The 16,748-nt window shown below is 36.2% G+C and overlaps 1 protein-coding gene across 1 annotated transcript; it reads left to right on the plus strand.

Moving 5' to 3' along the window:
• The first annotated feature begins 7,207 nt into the window (after nucleotides 1-7,207).
• On the plus strand, nucleotides 7,208-16,119 carry LOC133183144 (uncharacterized). The gene is made up of 9 exons (XM_061318096.1): nucleotides 7,208-8,416; nucleotides 8,518-8,628; nucleotides 9,381-9,512; nucleotides 9,875-10,104; nucleotides 12,103-13,213; nucleotides 13,390-13,561; nucleotides 13,724-14,007; nucleotides 14,105-14,290; nucleotides 15,847-16,119. Exons 1-9 carry the CDS (start codon nucleotides 7,223-7,225, stop codon nucleotides 15,895-15,897), a joined length of 3,471 nt encoding a protein of 1,156 aa, XP_061174080.1. The 5' UTR covers nucleotides 7,208-7,222; the 3' UTR covers nucleotides 15,898-16,119.
• Nucleotides 16,120-16,748: the final 629 nt, after the last annotated feature.

Raw genomic sequence — 16,748 nt, forward strand, 5'->3', positions numbered from 1 at the left:
TTAGAAAAGAAAAAACCTCAACATAACTGAAATGCTTACTGGAATAATTTTATTGATTTTATGTATGTTATTGTTTATTGTATTTATGACTATATGCCAATATATGATGGTGTTGTCAATAAATTGAATTGAATTGAATTTAAAAATCTCAAGAACCACTTGGCCAAAAAAGATTAACATTATCCAGGCATATAAAGGAACATTCAAATCTGTTCAAATCATAACCCGGGGGGAGGGGGTATTTTGGGGCTACTATGGGCGATCAAAGTTTTACAAGGGAATAGAGAGGAAGAATCTTCTCCTCAAGAACAGCAAAGCCATGATAAGACATATTTGTATGGAAGCATCCTCAGGTAGTGTAGATTCAAGTTTGTTCAAATCTAGCTGCAATAATGTAGCCCTCTCTGTTTTTTTTTTGTTTTTTTTTGGGGGGGGGGGGGGGCTACAACTCCTTAGAATCTCCGTAATGGTGCAAGTGCGGGAGTGATTCACTACCGCACAGATTTCGGCTCAAATTATCAGTAAGTGGGTATTTTATCAGGTCATCTGAGTCACTCAGGTGACCTATTGCTGTTTTCGTCCGTCGTCGTGCGTCGTCCGTCGTGCGTTAACTATTGAACAATTTTAGCTTCTGAACCTATTTCAACCATATTTGGCATATAGCATCTATGGATGAAGGGGAACAAAAATTGTGAATTTCATGGTCCCTGCCCCTCTGGGGCCTGAGGGGTGGGGCTAAAGCCACCAAAATTAATGCAATCTTTAAAAAATCTTCTTCTTTACTCCTGGACATCAAGCAGTCAAACTGTTGGCATGATTGTAATAAACATTGAGCCCTCTAACAAAATTGTGAAATTCATGGCCCCAGGGTCAGGGGTTCTGGTGCTAGGGTGGGGCCATATAAATCATATAGTGAAAGTGCATTATTTCTTTGAAAATCTTCTTCTCTGCTCCTGGGTATTCAATAAACTAACTAAGTACATAGTTATGAAGAGCAAGAGTGCCTCTTCCAAAATTGTTAATTTCATGGCCCCAGGGTCAGGGGTTCTGGTGTTAGGGCGGGGCTCTATTGGTTATATAGGGAAAATGCATAAAATCTTTCAAAATCTTCTTCTCTGCACCTGGGTATTTTTCAAACAAAGGAAGTGCATGGTTATGATGTGGAAGAATGCCTCTTCCAAAATCGTGAAATCATGGCCCCTGGGTCAGGGGTTCTGGTGAAGGGGGGGGGGGGGCTCTATTGATTATATAGTGAAAATGCATAATTTCTTTCAAAAAATTTTTTGTACCACTGGTTTTAAAGCAAAGAAACAAGTGTATAGTTAAGATGTGCAAGGGTGCTTCTTCCAGAATTGTGAGTTCATGGCCAATGGGTCAGATGTTCTGATGTAAGGATGGGGCCTTATTTATTTAAAAATAAAGTGAAAATGCATTTCTTTGAAAATCGTCTATGCTTCTGGGCATATTCAAGGCAAACAGAGTTAAAGTTTTAATATGCAACATGTGCAAGGGTATTTTTACCAGAATTTTGAACACCTGGGCCATTTAGTCAAGTGTTCTGGTCTTGGCCAGGGCTCTATTAACTTGTATTCTGCTGAGCAAAGTTATTCCCCTTTGCCATTCACCTTTGATAATTACTGTAAATAATGTACTTGAAAGGTTAATAGAATAAGAGAATTATGCAAGAATATTTATTGTATAATACAAAAAGTACTTTCATAGTTTTAATGATCAGGTAGACTTGGAAATAATAAATGAATAAAAATGAAACAAGAATAATTTATTTTTTTAAATGTTCTTCAAAGGCCAATGTTACAAGTTATAATATGGGGTTAAAAAATAGACATTTTGTTAATAGTCTGCATGGTAATAGTGATAAATGGGGGACAGATAGATACTAGACCAATTATTTTGTTGATGCTAATCATACAATTTTTCTTGCTTTTGGGCAACAAAGCTTCATTTATAAGTTTATGGATCCTATAAATTGTTGTATTGTACTCAGGTGACCATTAAGGCCCTTGGGCCTCTTGTTAACATATCTTACCTGAACTCATAAAATGTAGGTATGCAAGACATGAATTGATCCAAAAATATACAGAACAATCCGTATATCGGTTATTTTTCGTGTATGTCAACATCACAACTTGAATTTATCCGCATGTTTACTGACCTTGATCGATCTTATTTTGGGACAACCAATGAGAATGCGGGATTTAGGGGATATTTTGGATTTTCCTTATTTTAAGCACAAATATCACTGTTTATGGAAAAAAATCACATGGAACGCTTTTATTTATCGATGTTTAGTGATACCATACAACACAAACATTTATCAACACCGACATTTACTTTATCAAGTAATTCTAAATTTCAAGCGCAAGTCTCAGTACATCACGCGTGAACTGTCATGGCTGCTGAGAAGAATGACAGTAACTGGTAAACACGCAGATTAATTTTACTTGGTTTTTGCGTATAAATGGCTATGTTGTTGATAGTGAATAAAAATTCCGTCTTATTGGAAGTAAGTTGAATGCAAAAACAATTTATTTTGCCTGCAGTCGCCCGTATCTAAAAAATACATTTGCACCATAACGGAGATTCAGTGGAATTGTCGCCCTCTCCTAAAGATATCAAATTAAAAAAAATGGAGAGGGGTACATTATTGCAGCTAGTTCAAATCATGACCCCTGGGGAAGGGTGGGACTACAATGAAGGATCAAAATCTTACATAGGAATATAAAAGAGAAATCTTTTAAAATATTCTTCTCAAGAACAGCAAAGTTATGAATAATCATATTTTTATTGAAGCATCCTCAGGTAGTGTAAATTCAAGTTTGTTCAAAACATGACACCGTGGGGTAGGATGGGGCCACAATATGTGAACTTAATTTTATATAGGAATGTATAGGGGGAAATCTGCTGATAAAGAACAGAAGGGCCAAAGTAACTCAGGTGATCGTTGTGGCCCATGGGTCTCTTGTTTGAAGGAAGAATTGTTGGTGTTCCTTGAGTTTGATGATATTTCCTTAACACACCTAAGATGACTCACAAACAATTTTATGATTTAACATACTAGTATCACAGGAATGACCGAGTTACCGGAAATCTGTGTCATTATTTTCCAGAAATTCCCTACCCCCGTCTCAAGGGCAACCCGGTTAAAATTCCTATTTTATAGTACTGAATAGCTCTTGGTTGAAAACGCTCCAGTGCATTTAAATTGTTTAATGTCCAAAACAAACAATTTGGATAAATATTAGGGATGTCAACCGGGTACTCGATCGAACGTCCGAGTATCGAATACTAAAATCGGTACTCGGTTACTCGGATGTATATTTTTTCGTATTTCAAAGTGCAAATATTTATTAAAAAACTTTTATTTAAATATGCACTGTCCATGTCTATACAGTAATGAGCGTCACCTCCACCAGTTAATACCCGTTATCGCTTGTACACACAGTAATTACCGTGACCAATCACTTGACACTGTACACAGCTGTTATCGCTTGTGGCTGTGTACATGTATACACAGTAATTACCGTGACCAATCACTTGACACTGTACACAGCTGTCTTCAACTCTTGTGGCCTTAATTTTTGGATGGCTTCAATTATTAGCATACTGTAGCGAAATCGGACATACCTAGAAATACTGCTACCAATTCAAAAGTGGAGAAATGTTTAAAAATAACTGAAGATTAAAAAAATGTTAAAAGTCAGCTGTGCGTAGTAAATTAAGCGTTTACGGGGGGTGGGGAAACACCGATATATTTAAGGAATCTCTGTCTAGTTTTTTGCGAAGAAGAAATCGTCAAATTCAATTTTCAGAGTTATCACAAAAAAAAAAAACCATTTGGAAATGTCAATAATATACGACACTCGATCACGCCAACGATATTCTTTTTCGCTAGTCTAATCATTACTTAGTTGCATCCTTCTTTCCGTTGATCAAAATGTTTTCCCTAAACAAGAACTGTAAACTTAAGCATTAATTTTGTAGTCATTGGTCATGTCTTTTGTGTTTGTTTGATACATAAATTAAGTACCAAAAATCATTTTCGTTGGTCTCGAAGATTAGAACTACTAAATTGTTTGTAGCATATAATATTTATGTACATATTTAATATATTTAAGAAATAAGGTATCATTTTTAAACATCTATCGGGATATAAATACGGGTTGGTCACGAGATCAAATTCCATAAAGCCCGAAGGGCTTTATGGTAAATTTGATCTCGTACCAGATTATTTTAAGTTCTTAACTACAAACTATCCCAATATTAACTGTGTTCTGATTTTTACATCAATTAAGGGGCCAGATTCGGTCGTTACCATACCTTGTCCTTTTGAAGAACCTCCAATACGTGCGCGGATCGAGGAATTTTTCAAAGGGGATTCCACACCAACTCGGACAAATATGGGTCTCGAATTTCTTCTGAAAAAAATGATATAATTGATAAATAAAAGTAAACACTTTCTCCAAACCTAAAAAACCTATTTCGTGGAAGGTTGAACAAGTTTCTTTCCATAGTTAATTTTCTTTCATTTACATGACTCTCCTAGCTTACCAACCTTTCGGGGGGGGGGGGGGGGTTCAAGGTCTTATTACACTGTGCATAGAACAGTATCAAAGTCTTTGAGACAAATTTTTGATTTTTAAATAAACATTCGTTTGCTTTCACTTGAATCAAAACATAAAGTCGTTTATAAGAAGGATTTTGTTGAAAATACGTACATTTTGTTTTCGATTAAATTTGGTTCATTGAGTCTTCTACTAAAAATGAGAGAATTATTCGGAGAAAAAAAATCTCAGTACCATCCAACTAATAATCGTGTTTCAAATTATTCTGTGTCATACAGTGTCGATCTAAATTTTAAATTATTATGGCTGTATGATAAAATTTGAAATCTTTTATTTAATAACTCTCAAATCCAAATAAATCATTCATTATTTTGTCAAATTTAATTTAATTTTTTGAATTAAATTTCAGCCACATCGTTGAATGCTATGATCTACTAGTATGATTTACAATACGATATTTTTTTTGTTCACAATTAAAATTTCGTATACGTGTTTTTAAACGTTAAGAATGATTATATGATACCAATTAATATATCGGTTAAATTTTTAGCCTCAATTATATGTACAATAAGTTTCCATGGAATATTAATTTTCGGTAAAGCAATAAATATTACTATGTCTTTTATTTCCTAAACAAAAACTAAATGGCATAATTTTTATATTTCAAGAAAATGAATGAAATATTTGGTAAAACTCCGGAGCTTCTGGGTCCTCACCAGCAGTCACGTAGTATCAGGGGAGCTACTTATTCCCAAAACTTAACCTTTTACTATTGAAAATGTACATTGAAAGGGTGGACCCCCACTGTTTGTTGCACCATTGTTAAATCATGGTAATTTGGTAATGTATTAATAAAAATTTGGTTTGTGAAAGATGGACACCCCCTCCCCCCTTCAACAAACACACATACACAAGAAATAGGACTTCGAATTTTGACAATCTTCCTTTTTCGTCCTTGCTTGACAAAATTTTTAAAGTTGTTTTCCTGGCTGGCAAAAGCTATATTACGTGCCTGACCAGAACCCTTAAACACTTCGGGGGAGGGGGGGGGGCTCAAGACCTCCCCCATCCAACCCCCTGCCGTTCTCTGCGTACACATCATTTCTATTCTGGCTACGCGCCTGTACCCCTTGAGAGCATACGTGTACATGTAGATTTTGTCACTTGGAGTTTGAAGATGAGTACCACTTCTGTTGAAATGCTCACTTTATAATAAGTACATGTATCGGAAATTGCATTATAAGCGCGATTTGAAGATAATAGAGAGGTTAAGCATTTGACTGTGTACATGTCTACGTGTACTTGTAAACCTAGAAGTGTTTTTACAAGTACGCGTAACTAACATCACGTTCTGTTTAGCAAACTGTACGTGTATCGATACGTGTAAAACGTCATTTCAACAAGTCAATTTACAATCCATTTGTATCAAATAATTCTATGACTGATTAAAGGAGAGACATAAATGTACGTAATAAACTCTCAACATCACAACAAACACCGCCTGAAATATATATATTCTATAATTTGAGTTTAAGAAGTTACAAGTTCTTACCTCCGTGTACTTATGAATCTACACGTCGTGTACAACTTGTAGAATTACGCGCCATGCAAAACTGGCAGTAAATTAGGGGATTTCCCTAGCTACACGTGCACGTAGACGTACACGGTCATCTGCTTAACCTCTCTAATATAAAGCAATTACGTAACACAATAACCCAACATTAATGACGTAACAATACTTTACCGTAATCCTTTATGACGTCACAATTGCCGTCTCTCGAGTAGTGGAGAGATGACAAGGTAAGTTTTCATTATTCATGGGTTTAATAATTTACTTTTAAACTATATTTCTAAACAATAAAAAGTTTTATTTTGAAATACTGGCTCCGAGGCCATAAAACTTAGACAAGCTAACTTTTGATCTCAGTCTCACTTTTACAAAAGGAATAAATAGTGGAAAAGTGAGACTGAGATCAAAGGTAAACTCGTCTAAGTTTTATGTTCCCGAGGCCTGTCCAATAACTGTTCCATCTTTGCAGAAATTCACAACCCGCGCGCGAAAGCGACTTCTGTAGATATTTCCTGCAATGATTGCAAATACTGTATCCCGTGTAAAAAAAAAAAAAAAAAAAAAAAAAAAAAAAAAAAAAAAAAGCCATTTTATGGTTAATATTTATATCCGTATTATAATTATTTATGATTCAATAAATGACAGTCTATAATTTATTGTATAATTGTGGGGAAAAAATATTGTACTTCATTAACAAGACTTCAGAATAAACTGAGCGATTTTTGATAATCATGATAATAGTACCAATGTTTAGAGTTTAAAAGCTTAATATTTATATTCTTTAAAAGAAATGAAGGAATAAAAAACAAATCTCAAACTATTACAAACATATTGAGTCTTTTTATTATACGTATATTTAAGTAGCATAGTAGATAGTGGATACTGAGGTCCATTTGAAGGTCGATGTGATAAACTGATAACATTATAAATCGGGTACCTGTCATACATGTACTTATTTGAAGATATCGTTATTTTGTATATTGAGATAATTACTTTATTTTTTTTTACATAAATCATTCAATGTGGATATCACTGTTATTTCTTTACAAAGGGACGTTATTGAAAAGTAATGTCGTTCGATCATCAAAGTAAATCCACTGAAAAGAATATCATCTTAGCACGACATTCAAAGGAAACAGTGACGGGGAAGAAGAGAGAAATCAGCATCAAGAAACAAAGTCGGTCAGACTCATCAGATCCGGAAGATATTAGAATAAACGGACCTCTCCTGGAAAACATAGAACATCACTCAACCGGAACTGGACTTATAACAGAACAGAGTAAATCAGGGAGGTTACAATCACCCAGAGGAGAGGCAGCTCAATATAACAGAGAGAGAGGAAACTCAAACGCTTCATCTAGTGGCCTAAAACTTAACGAAGATGAATCGGAGAAAACTCTAGATAGTACAGTGGACGGTGACACACAGGAACCAAAGCGCCTTGTCGATACTGCAAAAGGTCAGGGTCATTCCCACAAGAAGGCAAACAAAAATGCTGTGAAAATTATAAAAGATTTAAACTCACAGGGGACTTCAAATGGCGCTAAAGATAAACCTGTAATGAAATGTCAAGGTCAGGACATAAAAGACGACAAGAAAGATAAGCCAGTTTCAAAGAAGGGTGTGATCAGCACCAAGGAAAATAATCAAAGATCGAGAATACCTGTATCCGAAAACTCAAAAACTTTTACGGTTAATCATATTAATGGAGAAAATATCAGATTAAATGCTCAACGAAATTTTTCACTTCTTTCCGAAAAACTGTCATCTTGCGATACCAAAAGCTCGAAAACATCTTTAGAGAATTTAGAGATAAAGGGAAATAAATTATACGATGAGTTTATGGACATTAAATTTTCTTCGTCACATAGTTTACAACGGAAATCGCCCAATAAGTCAGTAGCGAAACAAAACTCTAAAGGATTAGTATATGCAGCGATGCCTGGTCGAGTACTGGCTTCATCCGCGGCCAGGAAACTGGAACAGAGGAGGGGACCTCATACAGGTACCGAGACTAAAGAAATTGAGTATCCCCGCAGTGTGGGGCAGGATAACCAAAATAACATGACAGTCGGTAGTCATCAAAGTAATGCATCGCGTAACAGAGGGACTGCAAATGAAGATGGAATCTCCTTAGAAAATTACGTCAGAAAATCATCTCATGACAGCTCAATATCAGTGGAATGCATGAGAAAAACCCAGGTCAGAAAGTCATCTCATGACAGCTCAATGTCTATGGAAAACAGGAGAACATCTCACAAGGTAACAAATTAACAATATGTCTCAATACGGTTATTTTGCATTATATGGATTGAGATTCATCGAATGAATGGCTTTAGTATGAGGCTGTTTATATTTTGAAGGCCACAAGACACGGAAATATTGCAAAGAAGAATGCAAAAAGACAGCATAGAAGAATCAGTCAAAAAGGGTTTTCAAGTGAATCAAATACAAAGTCCGACGAGGAAACTCAGGTAATAACAAGGTTATCTCAGACAGAAGGTAACCTCCGAGGAAACTCAGATAATAACAAGGTTATCTCAAACACAAGGTAACCTCAGAGGAACCTCAGGTAGTAACTAGGTTATCTCAAACACAAGGTAGCCTTTGAGGATACTCAGGTAGTAACTAGGTTATCTCAAACACAAGGTAACATTTGAGGAAACTCAGGTAGTAACTAGGTTATCTCAAACACAAGGTAACCTTTGAGGAAACTCAGGTAGTAACTAGGTTATCTCAAACACAAGGTAACAAGCGAGGAAACTCAGGTAGTGACTAGGTTATCTCAAACACAAGGTAACCTCCGAGGAAACTCAGGTAAACACAAGGTAACCTCAGAGGAATCTCGGATAATAACAAGGTAACCTCAGAGGAATCTCGGGTAAACACAAGGTAACCTCAGAGGAATCTCGGGTAAACACAAGGTAAACTCAGAGGAATCTCGGATAATAACAAGGTAACTTCAGAGGAATCTCGGGTAAACACAAGGTAACTTCAGAGGAATCTCGGGTAAACACAAGGTAACTTCAGAGGAATCTCGGGTAAACACAAGGTAACCTCAGAGGAATCTCGGGTAATAACATTTAGGTTAACTCCGAGGAATCTCAGGTAAACACAAGGTTAACTCCGAGGAATCTCGAGTAGATTTAAGGAGATTTTGTTGATACTTTTGAACCCTTGTATACAAAATTGTAAATGAGTATCGTAAATATATCATTATTCACAGGGTTCGCAGCTATCATTTTCTGAAGATGACGACGTGATGGAGGATTATCCTGCTCCAAAACCACCATCTTTTCTACGTCCCACGACATTCAGTGATGAAGGCTTCGACACAGTCAGTGATCACGTCCTTAAAGTAACTTTACCTGAATAGACAGCTTTTATTAATGCTGAAAACGTAACTGCATTTCAGTACTGAAAATTTAGAATCATAACATAAAGAAAGCTATAGTGTACCAAGCTTCCTACTCTAAATAATGACTTATAAAATAGTAGAAATAGCTAAGCGTAGCTGGAAGCTAAAATATTTACTACTTTTTTGGATGCCCGTGAAAGCTTATCATTGTTTATTATTGTGAAGACACAATAGAGAATTGAAATAATCTCTGCAGATGGAAAATTATATCAAAATTAGAAAACTTTGAATATAAGCATAAAATGAGTTTCTAAAATAGAAATGAAAAAATATCATTGTATTGAACTATTTATTGTCTCTAGGCCTCATCAGAAGAAACCGGAAGTTTTAGTTCACTGCTACAATACCTATGTGGAAATGTGGAGTCTGAAATAGAGCGCATTCGCGCCATTTACTGCTGGATAGTCAGCCGACGACTTCCTATCATCGATGACGTCACAGATGTTCCATCATCTGAAACTCCCATTGGATACCTCTGTCTCATTACGCAGAGAAGAGGATCCTATGCTGCATTGTTCTGTAAGATGTGCAGGTAATATTTATCAAGTACAAAACATATTATTTTGAGAGTTCATAAGCATCGAACAATTATTTACAAAGATTAAAGAGATTTTCATTCCACGCTTCAAATGGCTTGCCATTAAATTTGCCTATTTATAAAGTAGGAGGGGGATATAGTAACGCGCTTGTTGGTGTGTGGGTGAGTGAGTGCTTGCGTAACGGAAGTGATAATTTAAATCGGGATCGTTGTCATTTGCTGCCTTGCTAAATTGAATATTTGTTGTTTTCTTCCCCTATAATTTGTTTTTCGTAATTTTTAACTCACCTGAGCCAAAGGCTCAAGTAAGCTTTTCTGATCAAAATTTGTCCGTTGTCTGTCGTCGTTGGCGTTGTCGTCATCGTTAACTTTTCACAATTTCATCTTCTTCTCCAGAACCACGGGACCAATTTCAACCAAACTTGGCACAAAGTATCCTTGGGTAAAGAGAATTCAAGTTTGTTCAAATGAAGGGCCAAGCTCTCTTCCAAGGGGAGATAATTACAAAATAGTGAAAAATTAATGGCATCTTTTAAAAATCTTCTTCTCGAGAACCACTGGGCCAGGAAAGAGGATACTCATATGGAATCATCGTCAGGTAGTGTAGATTCAAGTTTGTTCAAATCATGACCCCCGGGGGTAGTTTTGGGCCACAATGGATGATCAAAGTTTTACATACATGTAGGAGTATATAGGAAAAATCTTTAAATATCTTCTTCTCAAGAACAGCAAAGCCATGATTGCTCATATTTATATGGAGCATCCTTAGTTAGTGTAGATTCAATTTTGTTCAAATCATGACCCCCCCCCCCCCCTTGTTTTAGGGGTAGGTCGGGACCACTTATTAATATAAGATTTTCAATACTTCTGAACTGATTTTTGCTTTTTTCCTAGCCATATTGCTCAGGTGAGCGATGTGGCCCATGGGCCTCTTGTTTGTTTTACCATCACAGAAATGTAATTTTTAAAAATTCACCACACGATTCAGTATTATTATTCTTTTTCAAATGTGGATAATGAGTTGTGTGCAATCAGGTTCGGAATTAATTCTTGCCTTGATTCTTAAAGTTAATGGAATTAAGTAGCACTGATAAATAATGAAAAAAAGTGAATTTAAAAATTTTAAAGGTCATGTGAAATGTTTTACTAAATATAAAGGAATTAAATAAACCATGTTAGCATTTACGCGACGACGATAGAATCCCTTTGTTAGCATTTACATTTGAAAGAATTCTCAATACTTCGACCAATTCCTGCCACCAAGCGTGTATTGATGCTGAATAATATTGTGTTCTGGAGTAGATTGAATCAGGAATCAATGGCAGTTGATAAAAAAATTTGTATGATATTTCTTTTTACATACCTTTTAAAAAATGTGCCCTTATGCGATTATTAACTTTTTCTATAGTCGCCTGTTTGGCGCAGTGGATAGAGCGTTCGCTCTAGAGTCGCGGAGTAGGGAGTTGATCCTTACGTCGCGGGTTCGAATCCCACTGTGGGACGTGGAGACCGGTTCTTCGGATGGGACCGTATAAACCGAGGTCCAGTAGGTGCTGACACGAAAAAGATCCCAATGCTCAATGGCTCTAGGTGCCGAGTATAGGTCAAAACTTGCAGTTCTGAAAGTGGTGGCGTCTCCATATATGTGAAAAATTCTCGAGAGGGAGGTTAAACAATAAAAAACAAACAAACAAAAAACAAACTTTTTCTATATATCACTGTAATTGATGATCTTCCATTGCTCACCTTACTGGTTTACAATGTGAAACATCATTTAAAGAGTTGTCTCTTATCTGAAATTTTCGATAGTTTTTATGCTACGGAAATAAACACTGTATATATTTTTTATTTTGTAACATGAAGATATATACGAGTATCTGAAACATAGAAGGCGGATCGCTTATTATGTTTTCTTTAAGGTCCGCCCTGAAAGTTTGTTCTACAGAAATAAACCCTGCCCAACCCGCAAACACAATTTGGTTATGATTTCAGGTATATCAACATACCATGCGTTGTGATTCATGGCGTCAGCAAGGGTGTAGCGTATGAAGTTGGAGAGACTATGAACAACACAAAACACAGAAATTCGTGGAACGCCGTCTATGTGCAGGAAAACTGGCGCCTTGTTCATTGTCACTGGGCGTCAAAATCATCGAGGGGATACAAGTCTGGCAAATGGGTTATATTAGATTGTCCGGAATTTCGTAAAGATGCCGTGTATGGAGAGAGTAGATCGTACATAGTCAGTACACTTATAAACGATTGGTATTTCTTGACCGAACCATCAGTATTTATCGACAAGTGTTTTCCGAATGATGACAGATGGCAACTATTAGCAAAGAAAATCACCAAAGCTGAATTTGAATCACGTCCATTTCTGCAACCTGCGTTTCACGCCTTAGGGCTTAAACTCGTGGAACAAAACCATTCATGTGTAGCTCACATTCATGGAAAATATGTTCTTCAAATCCGAATGCCCTTTGAAGCGCGAGACAGATTATGTTTTTCTTATAACCTTTATTTTCTGCGAGATTTTGCGGATGAAGGTGAATATGATTATCCGACTTTAGAGAGGTACACCCTTCATTACTGTTTAAATGACATGGCTTTCTTTGAGGTTCGATTCCCTCCGCTTTGTGTTGGGGAATACAAACTCCAGATTTATTGCTGCAACAGTGAGGTTTGCCTCCCATCAGACTGGATCTGTGATTTCAAAATTGTTTGTGAGAAAGGCATGAACGTCTGTGTACCGTTACCTGTGGTGCCTAAAATAGGTTGGGGAAGGAAAACGGAGCTAGAAAAATACAAGATCGCCGCTGTTTCGCACACAGGAGGTTTGTACTCATTGGACAATGGTGAAGTGACGTTTCTTTTTATTTTCCCGGAAGAGACAGATGTTAGAGCAGAACTAGTGAAAAATGGGCGTTCAAGATCTGAATTTGCGGAGAATGTCAAAGTTGAGAAGAATGGTGTCGATGTTTGTATAACTGTAGAACCTCCATGTGAAGGTGAATTTGCTTTACAGATTTTCTGTCGGGAGCGAGGTGCCCAGAATGATGTGAATGTTTGTAACTACCTGTTGGAAAGGACGTTTCCCATTGAGGTACTTTAACATTGATAAATCAATGAAAATAGGCTAAGTACAAGTAAATAGACAATTATTTATCTAAAATAATCTGAAGAAATCAAGAGATATAATTATTTAAGATAGAAGATGTTTTTCAGTGATGTTAAAGTATTAACATTCTTAGATTTTCTCTTCTTCACTTTACCTTGCAGTCAAAGTCACAAGAACAGGCGAGGAAACACCTCTTGTCTACTATTTTAAGGACATCTGTTACACTACAGGAATTAACAGACGCCATTGAAAAGTTTGTGAATTCTGGAGCTATAGATCGGGGTGAATTGGAGGCAGCTAGAAACAAATTGAACATGTTGAAGCAAAGAGAAGGTAATGGGATTGATTTCTTGATTGTTTTCGTCAATTATCTCTCTAGTTCTGTGTCTTTCGAAATAAAATTTTGAACAGTCTGATGTTTCATATGTTGAACTGTATTATGTTAACCAATGGGCATTAATAAATACTTCTAAATGGTTTTTTGACTTCCTTCAGAGCTCTTGGAAGCCATGGCACGTAGAAATTTAGACAGACTGGAAAAAGTTTTGAAGGACATTAGCGATGCCAAGATGGAGAATGACATAGGTTTAGATATCATATCTAAAGCTGAGGAACTGCTCGCTCACCTGAAGAGATTGATGCGATTCCGGGCAGCTGTCCTGGAAATGGATTCAAAGACAATCTCAGAACTCCGTAGTTACAACAAGCCGCCACTGGCTGTTCACGGAGTCATGGTGGCTACCTATGTTCTCCTGGGGGTCGAGGAAAAGGAAATGAGGGTGAGTTTTTTTTTTTTTAATTTTCTAACGTTAGGGAAGATTTTTAACGTTGTCTTACGTGCAATGTAAAGTCTGATTACTTGGTTTTATGCTGTAGCACTGGGTCGGTGTTCAGAATTTGATTGGTAAAAGAGGCAGAGAGGGTTTAAAGAAGCGAGTGGAGACTTTTGACGGGAAGTCCGTAAGTCAGAAGAACTGGCACAGAGCCAAGGAAATACTGAAGGACTACGATCTCTTCACCGTACAGGACGCCAGTGCAGGGGCCGCCACTTTCTATCAATGGGTAAAGCTTCTTGACTTTAGAATTTACTGATTCTTAGTCCATATACAGACGTTTTTAAAAATAATTATGTATGTACAAATAATTAACAACTAGTACTGTTCATACATTAAACGTTTTTACACGAATCCCCATAATCGAAGATTCGGGGGATATAATTTTTGCTCTGTCCATCTGTCTGTCTGTTTATCTGTCCACAAAAACTTTAACCTTGCCCATCACTTTTGAATGGTTGGAGCTTTGGCTTTCATATTTCACATTTGTATTCCTTTTGACAAGACCTTTCCTTTGGTACCACCATTTTTGACCTCTTGAGCTTGACCTTAGAGTTTGACCTACTTTTGCAAAATTATACCATACTTTAACCTTGGCAATAACTTTTGAACAATTGGTGCTAGGGCTTTCCTACTTCATATGTCTATTCCTTGTGAAAAGACCTTCCCTTGGGTACCATCATTCTGACCCGTTGACTTTGATCTTTGAGTTTGACCTACTTTTGAAAACCTTGGTGATAATTTTTAAATGGTTAGTGCTAGGGATTTCAGAGGTATATCCCTTGTGACAAGACCTTAACTTGGGTACCATAGATTTTGACCCTCTGTCCTTGACCTTTGCATATGACCTACTTTTGAAAAAACTTTACACCTTGGCCATAACTTGGAAATAGTTGGTGCTATGGCTTACATATTTTATCTATGTATTTCTTGTGACAAGTATGCCCTCTGGGTACAAAAATTTGACTTTGACCTTGGAGTTTGACCTACTATTGAAAAACTTAAACCTTGGCCATAACTTTCGAATGGTTGGTGCTATGGCTTTCATATTGCACAAGTGTATTTCTTGTGACAAGTCTTTCCCTTGGATACCAACAGTTTTGAACCTTTGACCTTGACTTGGGAGTTTAAGCTACTTCTGAAAAACTTTAACCTTAGCCATATCTATTGAACGGTTTGTACTATAGCTTTCAAATTTCACAGTTGTATATCTTGTGATAAGACATTTCTTTGGGTATCAACAATTTTGATCTCTTGACCTTGGAGTTTGACTTCCATTTGAGAAACTTGAACCTTCGCCATGAGGTGCCATACAGTGGCATCAGTATTTAACAAACACATCTTGTTTACACTCAGATTTGGATGGATGAAATATATGGAGATAACGAACAGTATTCAAGCTCAAAAGTCCATTAAATAATACAAAATAGGAGCAGAGCAAACACGGACTAACACATATATACATATGTATATTTGAACTGCTTTACATTTTAAAATTAAACGGTGCCCATGTCAAGGATTCCCCTTCGAACATTGCTCCGCTTTTCGAAAAATACAATGTAGTAGGCTCACTGGGACTGCCAAAGAAACACTCCACCCACCCCCACCTCCCAAAAAAAACTTCCAAAACTGTTCATAGTCTGACTCTGAATATAAATTTTGCCTCCAAACTAAATAAAATACTGCCAACTTGGCGTTAAGCGCTAAATAATAATTTATCGGATACAGTTTATGATTTTTTATATTTTAGACTTTACTTGAAGTTTAAATATTTTTTTGCTGCAGGCTATAAATATGATAACAGACATCGAAGAACGGGACCACACTGCAAGCTAAAGGCGTGTCCAGCAGATAAGAGTTTTCAGAGGGTTTTGTTTCAAAATGTACCACAGAACTAAATTCTTGTTTTCTGATTAATCTTTTAAACCGAGAAGAAAGTTGCAAAATTATTATGAATGTACTTTGATTTTTCTGTTTAATATATTAGTGAATCTAAAAGATAAACTTTATTTACCTAGTATGCTGAAATTCGCAAAATGAAGCTTAATTTATTTTATACTTTCCCTAATTATGTTCAGTTTATACGATTTATGTTGTATCATGACAAGGATAAACAATAAAAAAGAATTCTATCAGTGTTTTCTTGTTTACTTTTTTAGATTAAATATACGTCATGTATCTGGTTAAAAGTCAGAATTTCTATAATGACAGTGGTACTTGCAATAGAGGGTTTCATTTCTCTCTCATTCTCTGCCATTACATTGTTAGGATTTTTGTCTGCTGTTGTGCAAAGATGTTCAGAAAAATCATTTATCTGTTGATTTTTGGATACAGCATCAATCACTGTAATTTGAATTCATCAGTTATAAGTAAATTAAATAGTCGTATTAAATCCACCTGTTTAGTCAGATGTAGAGTTGATGAGATAACCATTTATATGATTACAAGGGCAGAATGAGATAACCATTTATATGATTACAAGGGCAGAATGAGGTAACCATTTATATGATTACGAGGGCAGGATGAGATAACCATTTATATGACTACAAGGGCAGAATGAGATAACCATTTATATGATTACAAGGGCAGGGTGAGATAACCATTTATATAATTACAAGGACAGAATGAGATAACCATTTATATGATTACAAGGGCAGGATGAGATAACCATTTATATGATTACAAGG

Source organism: Saccostrea echinata, unplaced genomic scaffold (genome assembly GCF_033153115.1).
Source record: "Saccostrea echinata isolate AGI-Se365-2 ecotype Australia unplaced genomic scaffold, CSIRO_AGI_Sech_v1 ptg000009l, whole genome shotgun sequence".
NCBI lineage: Eukaryota > Metazoa > Mollusca > Bivalvia > Ostreida > Ostreidae > Saccostrea > Saccostrea echinata.

Excerpts from the sequence above, each read along its gene's own strand:
- LOC133183144 (XM_061318096.1), top strand. The coding sequence starts at position 7,223 with ATGTCGTTCGATCATCAAAGTAAATCCACTGAAAAGAATATCATCTTA. Across the intron at positions 8,629-9,380 it reads AGTCCGACGAGGAAACTCAG|GGTTCGCAGCTATCATTTTC; the intron begins GTAATAACAAGG and ends CATTATTCACAG. Across the intron at positions 14,291-15,846 it reads CCGCCACTTTCTATCAATGG|GCTATAAATATGATAACAGA; the intron begins GTAAAGCTTCTT and ends TTTTTGCTGCAG.